At 46.4% G+C, this 11120-nt stretch overlaps 2 protein-coding genes across 6 annotated transcripts in view; one reads left to right on the forward strand and one right to left on the reverse strand.

Moving 5' to 3' along the window:
• The window catches only part of KIRREL3 (kirre like nephrin family adhesion molecule 3), a 585001-nt gene extending 580377 nt beyond the window's left edge, over nt 1-4624 (reverse strand). For 4 of the 5 annotated variants that reach the window (XM_031015910.3, XM_031015908.3, XM_031015909.3 and 1 more), the window contains exons 1-2: nt 4526-4624; nt 1736-2151 (exon numbers count right to left, since the gene is read on the reverse strand). In XM_031015910.3, coding sequence (XP_030871770.1) covers nt 1736-1790 — 55 coding nt within the window. In that variant the 5' untranslated portion in view covers nt 1791-2151; nt 4526-4624. Of the gene's footprint in view, nt 1-1735; nt 2403-4525 lie in introns of those variants that run through there. The other variant, XM_055356357.2, reaches the window with a different exon arrangement.
• A 75-nt stretch (nt 4625-4699) lies between these two features.
• Nucleotides 4700-5485, forward strand: LOC101142701 (putative uncharacterized protein KIRREL3-AS3). The gene is given in 2 exon segments (XM_019037138.3): nt 4700-4810; nt 4812-5485. Coding segments are annotated over 2 exon segments (726 nt in total). The 5' UTR covers nt 4700-4717; the 3' UTR covers nt 5445-5485.
• Nucleotides 5486-11120: the final 5635 nt, after the last annotated feature.

Below are 11120 nucleotides of genomic sequence, written 5' to 3' on the forward strand. Positions count from 1 at the left end.
ACCTATAGCCTTCTTATGCCAATCTACGTAAGTATCACGGATCAAGCTTCTAAATACACAAAAGGCTGATTAAAGCATGCACTGGTCCCATGCAAATGTGAGTTCGTGTGTTTATGGGGGGTTGGTTGGAAGATTCCCTCCTTCTCAGGGGTTCTATATCAAAACTTCCTGAGTGAACTGGTAAGAAGCAAAGACGAATGGGAGTGTGTGTGTGTGTGTGTGTGTGTGTGCTCATAAGCAAGCACATACACATCCAAGAAAGAGGGTAATCTTACCAAATGGTAATATAACTGAACCTGTCTCTATACCAGTGTTCTGAGAGAGTTCTTATTCATTCAGCCTGAAACTCTGGGGAAGGCAATTTATCTTCCTGCTGCTGTAGGGAGCCCTGGTGAGAAGCACACAACCATATGAATACATGAGTGTGTGTGTGTGTGTGTGTGTGTGTGTACATACATTATCATTATACACAGGCATTAGTATGCACATACAAATATGAAGAAGGAGCCCCTTCGGTTTCATCAGGAGGACCAGAAGCAAAGTTTGAACTGCACAGATAAGGAGAAAGTCTGCAGTGACCACAAGCACGGGTGGAAGAGCAGAAGAAGGAAGCCAGGTTTTTGCTTATATTTGGCTTCTCCCCGACAGGAGAGAAACAGAAGACATGCTGTTTGCTTGCAAAGCCAGCCACCCATGGCGGTGATTTGCTTTCTCGAAAACTTTTACCCTTCATTTAATCAACAGATGGACGTGCTCTGTTGTGGATTTTTTCTGAGAGTCTTGCACCTCTAAGAGCTGTGTTGGCTGGCACAAATGCAGCCTCAGATGGCAGAGGTGCATTGGCATTCCAAAAGAGTGGGAAGGAGCCCATGTACTTGCCCCTCCAAACTCAATTCCACAGGTGACTTTTGATGCCTTTGGCTAACTAGGCACTCACATTCCCTCTCCCGAATTTCCCTCTCCTTTCTGCACCACTACCAGCCCCAGGGCTCCCAGTGGCAAGGAGCCTAGAGGTGGCAAAGTTCTTTCTGGAGAATCCACCTGCTTCTCTGCCCCTGCTAGGCTGCAGAAAGGAAACAATCCGCACCACGGGCGAAATTTCATTTTATACCCTGAATTCAGTGCTGTGTAGGATTCAGAATTCAACCTAATTTAGGGAACTCGATGACGTTCAATGAAACTCTTTACAAGCTTTTCCCAACCACTGCAAATTACCCCCCACAATACATTCTGTAATTGCAACCCCCTTTTCAACGGTGCAAACCACACACATTCGCTTTTGAATACACTTGTGCAAGTCAGACACTATTCAAGCTGAAATATCCACCTAAACCAAGCTCTCCCTCCCTGCCGTCTCCTTCCCTGGCCTGGGTCTGAAGGAGAGGAGGTGCCCAGAAGTTCAGAGTGGCATAACCACAGAGATACTACCTAATTAACATACCAGAAGCATAAAGAACTCATTTGCATTGGAGAGTTTGAGCTGGATATTGACAAGTGAGAGGAGAAAGTCATCCCCCTCCCCTCCCATACCCCTTCTTTCCAAAGGAAAATAAACAGTACCATTTTGTTGCATTCGCAAAGGCAAAGAGGCAATGCCAGGGCATCTCAGCCCAGCACCGAGAGACGCATCCATCAGTCCGAGTTCCCGAAGCCTGCCCACATTCCTGCCCACAGCCTCCCGCGCCCTGACAACCCAGCCGACTTTCTTCCAACTCCAGCAGCGCAGGGGTCCTACCTTGACTGAAGAGGAAGAAGCAAACGAAGAGCAGATCGAGCTGGAAGGGTTTCATTCCTTAGCGCAGCGAAGGAAAGCCGGCGGGGTAACTTGGCTGTGGTTAGTTTCTCTTCCTTGGCGGCTCTCGGTGCTCAGCCTCCGCCGGTCCTCTCGGGTTCGCGCCTACCATCTGTCCGTCCGTGGGTCCCTCCGGGCGGCTTCGGTCTCTTTGTGCCTCTGGGTATCTGCAGCCAGCCGACACAAACTGCCTGTTCTTAGCCGCCTCGGGAAGCCGGGATTGTCAGCAATGTCCCCACTCGGAGAAGATCCATTCTCTGGCTCTTGGCATCCCAGGCACACGGCTTCCTCAGGCGGGCTCCTCCCACAGTGAGCGAGCGAGCTAGTGACGAGTGACAGAAGGACTCCTTTCACTGAAGCTAAGGAGGGGAGAGGGAGGGGAGACAGGTCATAATTAAAGAGGAAACACTCGGAAAAAGGAGATCTATGCAAAACGGACAGTGGGGGAAAAGGCTGTGTTCTTTCTTTTCCCTAAATAGGGAAAAATTCAGCTTTTGTCACCATTATTGACCAAAAGGCATCTTGAGCTTGGAGTGGAGCTGTGACTTTTTGTCCACACGATGTCCTGTTTAACAGTGAAGTTAAGGATGACTATCCACATGCATGTGCACAAAAACATGCACGCCCTGCCTTTGCAAAGGAACTGGAAACTGGGCTGAAAGGGAACTAGGAAGGGGGGGTGCGCATCTTTCCCTCGGAAGGACTTGGCCAGTGTGTGCAGCGGGAGGCTCGGAGTTGGAGGAGAGATAAGCATGCTTTGCATTTCTGAGAGTTTCCTGTGGGTGGGTGGGTGGTGGTGGTGGGGGGGTAGGTAATAAAACCTGAACATTTGGATCTTAGTTTGCTTTGCACTGCTCCTGGAAGACAAAATGCAGGAACTAAAGGGAAGGCAAGTAGGCTTGTGACACACACCCATTTATTATCATTATGCTGGTTTGTGCATTTCCTAACGAGGACAGGGGAGCAGCCTGTCTTTGCATTCAGAGCCTCTCCTCTAATGAGCGCTCCATCACTCTGAGCCTGTCTTTTCTCCAAGAGGTGCTGTGAGTCCAATTGCGAAGGAGAGGCCAAGGTCATAGGCAACTGCCTCCTAAGGATCTTCAAGTCTTTTACCTGTCATGAAATTCACACTCCACACTCAAATCAAACTCGATTTCCTCCAGGATATCAACATGAATTTATCTGGGTCTATTTACTTAATAGACATTTAGGCAAGCTTGGTATAAGCAGGCCATGGAGGGAAGCAAAATAATAGGCACAGACCATGCCTTCAGAAGCTCATAATCTAGTGTGCAAGCAGAGTATACACACAAGATGCAAACTCTAAGGACATAACAAAGCAACACAGAAAAATATTCAACGTTATGCACTGTGAGAAGGAGAGGTAAAGAGAGAGGAGAGGAAAATGAAAGACGCTCCCCTGGCATGTGCCATTTAGCATTTAATTCTAAAATCAATCATTACTGTCTTCAGTCCCTGGACCTTGGGGAAGTCTTTTGGGAACTCTTAGCCTTTCTTCTTTCAGTAGTAGCACATCTTTTGAGGACTCTGCTCACTACAAGGCACATTCCAACTCCAAGTTTCCATGCGGATGTTAACTTTAAAAAATTATCCCTTGGTATTTGTGAACAAGAAAGAAAGAAGCAGGGGCATATATAGAAGTGTGCTAGTAGGAGCTGACACCTGGTAGTTGACACCAAAGATCTACAAATTAGTAGGTGTCTGCTTTGTTGACTTTTCTATTCTTAATAGTTTATTTAACTGCATCCCTTAGAGGCTGTTAAACATAACAAAGGGAAATTTGTAAGCAAACTTTGGGAGGAGAAACAGAAATGTTGAGTAACAGAAACTAAAAGGACACAAAAGAGGCAGCCCATTAGCTAAATTAACAAACAAGTTACTGAAGCAGTGTCAGCTGAGCCTGAGTCCATTAGCCTGGTGTAACAGATCATGCAATAAATGGAAGAGGCAAATCAGAAACACACAGAGGAGATAAAAAATAATTTTAAATAACATATGCCAAATAACACAGTAAGACTGAAAATAACTCTATGTATAGCGCCGTCACCTTAGTAGTAGCTTTGCATTAAGCCTATGGGGATATTGGGGAGAAATTTCAGGTGTCTGCGTGCCATTCTTGCAGGGAATAAGACAAATACTAGAATGCAGATTCTCTATCAAAGGTAGCAACATTTGATGTTTTAACTAAAGATTTATCCTTTAAGCTGTTGTTTAATTTTGAGTGCTAATTCCTCAATGGCCCAGGGCCCAAATTTGCTTAATTCAGCCCCCGAGGGAACTATTACAAAACCAGGGTCACAAGGCTAGTGAAGTGTGCAATACGCAATAATCAGGCACACGTACAGGCGTCTGCACTCCACACTCGCACTGACTCTTGGAAAGAAGAGGGGGGCCTGGGAGATCCAGGTTGGAAGGATCTTGTTTCCCTCTCCCATTGGCCCCCAACACTGGCCTCATGGCCCCCTTACTGGCTCCAGGCATCCCCCTCACCCCCACCACCCAGCCAGCTGGGCCTGTTCCCCTCTCCACTCCCCTCTACTCCCTCCCTGTAACCTCCGGTCTCCCGCAGAAAGAAAGAAAGAAAAAAAAGCTTGGATTAAGTGATGAGCTGCCCGCCTCTAAAAGGACCAGGAGGCGTATCAAGCCTGAGTGCCGGAAAACCCACGGCAATCTTCAGCAGCCACCACGTGGGGCAGAGAACGCGAGCAGTACCTGCAGGACCCACAGCCGGTCGGGCTCTGGCGCCAGCCTCGACGGCGGCCCCGCCATCTCCGCCCGGCTGCCCGCGGCCTCACCTCCTCCGGGGGCTCGGTTAGCCTCCTGGCGCTGCAAGGCGGCCTGCGCGCGGTTCGCTCCGGGGGAGGGAGGAGGAGGGAGGCGGCGAGGAGCCGACGGCTCCACCTGATGGAGAAGCGCGGAGAGTCCCTAGACCTCGGAGTGCGCTGCAAGAGGGGAGAGGAGAGAGACCGCCGCCCCTGCTGGAAGCCTTCGCGTCCGGGGGGCGGCGCGCGGGGGAAGGGGTCTCTGGACAGTCGGTGGAGGCAGCAGCCTTACAGAGACAGCCGAAAGCCAGCAACTTGGAAAACCGCCCGAATTCTGGTTTTCTGCACATCCAGGCTGGCTCCAGGTCTCTTGTGCCCACCGTGCAAGCCGGTGGGATGCCAGCAGGTGGCATCCTCTCCAGCGTTTCTTCCCCAGGCGTGGAGTCCGGAGGCCGAATCCATCAGTCCCCGGCCCCCTCCCCAAGCCTCCGGTGCCAAGTGCTGGGTCCTGTCAGCCCCTGGCCCCGCCCCCCACCTCCGCCAGCGGGGCGAGCCGGAGCTGGGTGGCCCAGACCCGCGCGGAGGCGGGAGCCTACAGAGGATGCCGGCCGGCCCCAGGTTCTGCTGCTGGCTGGCCAAGAAGTGACAGGAGGGCAAGGCTCCCCCGGAAAGCGTCCAAGCCCTGCTCTCCTGCTCTTCCAAGCCTTGCTGCCTGTTGCCCCCAGGGTTTTCTGAGATCTGGGACGAAGAGAGTGATGTGCAAGGTTCTGGGTCCCGGTGCAGGAGTGAGGGGTACGGCTGTCGAGTGCTCGGAGCAGGCTGGCGTTTGGGCACACTGCAGACCTCAGCTCACCGCCACTTTCTCCTGACCTTCCTCGTGGCTGTCAGCCCAATGTCTAACATGTGTTATTCCCTCGGTTTGTTCGAAGGCCTGTTTTGGATACTTAAAGACATGTGGAATGACTATGAGAATTCCTGTTCCTGGAAAGTTTGTCCTCTAGTTGGAAAGAGGTATATACAGGTCTGTATGTGGGAAAATATTATAAAACATCTCACTGACATTTTAATAAGAGAAATTGCCCTGGATGGCATCTGTCTGGGCCCTTCCTTTCCATCAGAGATGCATCCTTCTAGGTTAGCTTGCTTGGGGCCCTGCAGGAAAGCTGCAGGATGAGGCAACAGTCCAGGGCCCCCACCTGGGCCCAGTGTCCCCACTGTCCTATCCTTCTCCATCTCCCCCACTGCCATGCTGGCCGGGCTCACAGTCACAGCTATTCTGTGTTCATGAGACACCATTATCACCAAGAAGAGGGAGCGGCTCTTTTAAGAGATGGGCAGTCATCATGTACAGAGAATTGCCTGTTTAATGCCTCTTCACAGTATTTGTTGCAGAGATACATTAGAAACCACATTCCCTTTTTGTTTTTCACATATCCTGCCAGTACTGGTTAAACCTCTTTTGTCCAGGGATTTAACACATTTTGAACAGCCTCCTACTGGGAGTTCAGGGTAACCTGACTCTCCAGTCGTAGGTAAGTTAATAAGGACTCCAAGCTACGTACGCTTCCAGAGACCAGATGGTCGTCAGAGGTCCTCGCTGGGTGGCAGCCTTTATGACCTGGGCAGTCACAATCTTCTAGCCTATTTCTTTTTCATTTATCTGAACCAGATTTCTTGCTTACTTCTGTGTAGGTGGATTACGAGACCTTAACCCCTGCTCCCTGCAGTTGGTCTTTCCATTGTAGAGGGAAAGGGCTCAGAGAACCAGATATTCAACTTTCAGAAGCATCCCCTGAAGGGCAGGTTGTCTGCCCCCCTGATTCATTGAGGATCAGGCCTCATGGAGGGAGTCTGGTGAGCCTTTTGATGTGGCGCTGGCCTGGCCACTGCTAACCAATATGGCCCCTTAATGAACGTGGGCACACCTTTCTTCATCTATTAAATGATGTGTTTGAGCCAGTGGATCTCCAGGATTCTTCAAAATCCTAAAATCACATTGTCTTCTGTTCCAGAGGCCACACCTTTCATCATGGAGACAAATGGAAATGCTCTTTAATGCCATCAGTGTTAGGGCAGATTATTTCGAGTGGTGGGTCACCATCCCCAAGAAAACAAGTGAGCAAGTGACAACCCTGAGATCTGTGTGGGCCTCTCCACTGTCATTGGTTCTGACCTTTCCTCAAACTGCTTCGTGTTCATTCTACTCAGTCTGAGCGCCCTCAGTCTTTCCCCAACTTACTGAACTCATTGTCTTTCCCTTATCTCCTTGTTTTCCCCAGAACCAGACCCCACATCCAGCCTTGGTTCTGGGTTCTAGAACAGACTTCCTTCAACATGCATCTACAACCATGTTGGATGCAAAATGCAAACATTTTATTAAAGTAAGGGAGTGGTGATGCCAGAGTGGCTAACTGGAAAAGACTTCCTTTAAAGGGAGCGAGGACAAGGATGCCTTGTACGTCTTCTGTCTTAATGTGAATCACACTTTACAGTAAAAATTGTTTAATCCTGTATTTTCTCTGATACCCTGGCAGCCCTATGAAGGTGGGGACGGCACCCCTCTAGTTCACAGCTGTCTCCACAGCTCTTACCCAGGTAGGCAGTAGGCTCTCACTACGTACTGCTGAATGAATGGTAAAGTTTTACCTAGTGCCCCACATTCTATTTCCTGTTTTCTGAATCCAATTTAACTTATTCTTCCCTCTGTTATTAAACCATTGTCAAACATCTGGCATGTGCCTGCCACTGCTCTGGCTGTATTTTATGAGGATGGGTAATGAATTGAGCCTATATATAGTTTGCAAAATGTGGAAACACACTTTAAGAGGCATGGCACTAAAGAAATGAAAGATATTTTTATCTCTTCAGCATCATTCTGCACAAGGATACAATTCTCCAGCAGCTCTGTTTAAGAACAATAGACCTGTTTAGCCTTGACACGCTCATGCATGCAGGGCACTGGGTACTCAATTCACATGGGAGCTGCATTCTCTATCTCAGGAAAGACCTGAAGAGTGTGTAATTTACAGGGAAGAAAAGATATAAGAAATATTATGAAAGGAGATGGCAGTGCTCCATGCCTTGTGTCATTGCTGGCTGGGTGCGTAGGCCAGGACCTTCCAACAAGCTCTGGGGATGGCACCAAAGGCAAGCTTCAGCTTCATTCTTCAGGGTTTGAAGCAGGTTGTGTGTCACTTTGGAATATGCCATGTGCTCTTTTTGTGGATATGAATAGGCTAATTATGTGGAAATTATTGGAAGACAAAGTGAAATTCCAGTTACATGACTCATTTGTGATATTCAAAGTCTTAGAAATTATACTGCATTTATTCTTTTCCTCCATTCTTCTTTTTCATGACCCTCCCCTGAGCCATCCCCCATACCCCCTACCTATGTTATAAATTAGTAAACTTTTATAGCAGCCAAGGGAGTGAAAGATCTCACTCAAAGTTCCTTTAGGCTTTCTTCTTAGATGATGAGTTTTACTTTTCTTTTTATTTATTACATACAGTATTCCTTTTTCCTTCCCATCTTTATATAATAAAATTATATATAAGCATATTAGATTTAAGTTAATATATGTAACATGCAAAGTTATGTAAGTTCATATATATACAAAACTTTACATACACACCCAAAAAACTTTTCTATTACCATGCTAGCAATCAATGTGCCTCCTACCCAAATATTCCAAATTACTCCGCCCTAGACCAGATTTTCATCATCTCTACCTGAACTTACAGCATCCTCAACTCACTGCCTAGTCTGCAGACTAACAAAGACCCTCTCCACTGCCTAACCTACTGTTCTACCACATAAGTGCATTCCAAATGCAGTTCTGTAATATCATCCCCTTGCTTAAAAATGTGGATGGTTTCTGCCCTGATCTGCTCATACTACCATAACAAAATATCATAGGTTGATGGCTTAAATAACAGGAATTCATTTTCTCACAGTTCTGGAGGCTGGGAGTCTAAGATCAGGATGCCAGCATGGCCAAGTTTTAGTGAGGGTTCTCTTCCTGGCTTGTGGATGGCTGCTTTATCGCTGTGTCCTCACATGGCCTGTCCTCAAATGTGAGACATCTGTCTGTCCTCCTCTTCTCATAAGGAGACCAGTCCTATTGGATTAGGACCCCACCATATGACCACATTTAACCTTAATCACCTCCTAAAAGCCCTAGCTCCAAATACAGTCACATTGGAGGTTAGGGCTTTAACCTATGACTTTTAGGAGGATACAATTCAGTTCACAGTAGTCGCCAAGATAGAGCATAAACATATCATGATATATAGGGAGTGTCAAAGCAACACAGCTTTCCTGTCCTATTGCCAGTTCCCTCCTTCATAGCCTAAACCTCAGTCTTGCCAAATTCCTCTTTATTGATTAGAGACAGCAGACACTGTTACTTTTCCATACCTTTCTTATACTTGTTTCCTCATCCTGGTGTGTCTTTCTCCTTTCCTGTGTCTTTTTGCCTAGTAAATAGGTACTAATTGCTCGAGAATCAGCTGGAATGTCATCCATGAGAAGTTCACTTTACCTCTTCCTCCCCTCAGTCAAAAATGAATAGCCTATTCATCTAGGTTTCCACAGTATTCTTATAAACTCTTATTATAGAACTGTCAATATGCTAACTATTTATTTACATGTTTACCTTCCAAACTAGAGATGAGATTTTTAAGGCCAAGGACCACCTTTCAGAATTTATTTTTGCCTGTTTTAGAGTATATATGGGCCAATGCCTGGCGTATAGTAATTGCTTGCTAATGGTGTTTAAATAAAGAAAAATTCAGCAAAAACTCCTGATGTCCTTCCTGTGACCATCCAATCCCAAGCTTGAACTTTTCGTTCTTCATCAGCTGATGCCTTTAGATCAAACTAGATCTAGGAAATTTCATATCCATCTTCTGGATATGCAGCTGAAGGACTGGAGAGAAAGATTTCTGACTATACATTTTGAACCCGACCCACGTTCAGGCAAATGTGGGTAGTGGTGCCATCAGTGTGTATAAATCACAAGATTTATACAAGAGCCTAACTCTAGCTCTTGCATTAAAACAACAACAACAAACAAACAAGAAACCCGGCTTATTCATATTTCTTAATGGCACAATCCCAAATCAGTTGAGAAGCTATCATACTGTATAACAATTATGCAGACATTGGTTCAAAGTAAATAAGGAAAGCCAACATTAATTTTTTCCACACTCAGTCCAATTTGAATTGAGTTGATGGTTCAGTGTTTTTCTGAGGTGTGTGTCTCTTCTTTGTCTTCTTCAGCTGCTGTCTGCCTGAGATTGGGAGCAGGCAGAGGCAGAGACTCCTCCTTCATTTTGTTTTGTTGTGCTAGCTCTTACTGGCACAATAAAATTGGGTTTTTTTAATCGTATAAAAATAGAGGATATAGAATAATACAGTGGTTCCCAACAAGGGGTCCCTGGGCCAGCAGCATCACATCCCCTGAGAATTGCAAATTTTTAGGCACCACCCTGGGACCTCCTGAATCAAAACCTCTGAGGTGGGTCCCAGATACCTGTTTTCTAACAAAACTCCTAGATAATTCTGATGCATATTACATTTGAGAATCAATGTTATTAGAACCACCGTGGGCCATCACTTGACCCCAGCAATAACCAAGCTATGGCAAATACTGTTCTATCTATCTTCCCTGCTTCCTTCTGTCTCACTGGATTATTCTGAAGCAAACTCAGATATCATATCCTTTCATTCGCAATATTTCCACATGCGATAAGGGCTTTAATATGGATGGAAATAATACTTCATAGTATACGCTTGTCAGGTATCTGACTTATCCTTAGACCATTCGTCCTTAGAATACTCAACAGCCTTAATATGGTAGTTTTGGGTCAAAAAAGACAGTTCAACTGGATAATGGTGAAAAAGGACCTCTTTTTTGGAGGATTAAGAGTTTATTATTTTAAAAAGGATGAGTTCGATCATTATTAAAAGATGAATCTGACAGTCTTGGTCTGTTCAGGCTGCTGCAATGGAATATCACGGACTGGGTGGCTTAAACAACAGAAATTTATTTCTTAGTGTGCTGGAGGCTGGAAGTCCGAGATCAAAGTGCCTGCAGATCCAGTGTCTGGTGAGGGCTTCCTGGTTTGCAGGTGGCCATCTGTATCCTCATGCTGCAGAGAGAAGAGAGAGGAAGCTCTCCTGTCTGTTCTCATAAGGGCACTAATCCTATTTGTAAGGCTCTGCCCTCATGACCTATTTACCTCCCAAAGGCTCCACTTCCTAATACCATCCCACTGGGGTTTAGGATTTCAACACATGCAATTGGGGGGAACACAAACATCCAGTCCATAACAATGGGGAAGAAAAATGAACCCACAAGAAGCAAGTCCTCAATTGAGACCCTGGCAAAATAATGTATGCCTTTACCTTGAACGAGACTGACCCCTTACCATTTATAAAAGTATTGCACTACCTGCTATGCATAGAGTATGTGATCTGATTGTTTCCCCAGAACTGTGATAGATTCACAATCTTTATCTATACTCTTCTGCCTGATCTTC

Source organism: Gorilla gorilla, chromosome 9, assembly GCF_029281585.2.
Source record: "Gorilla gorilla gorilla isolate KB3781 chromosome 9, NHGRI_mGorGor1-v2.1_pri, whole genome shotgun sequence".
NCBI lineage: Eukaryota > Metazoa > Chordata > Mammalia > Primates > Hominidae > Gorilla > Gorilla gorilla.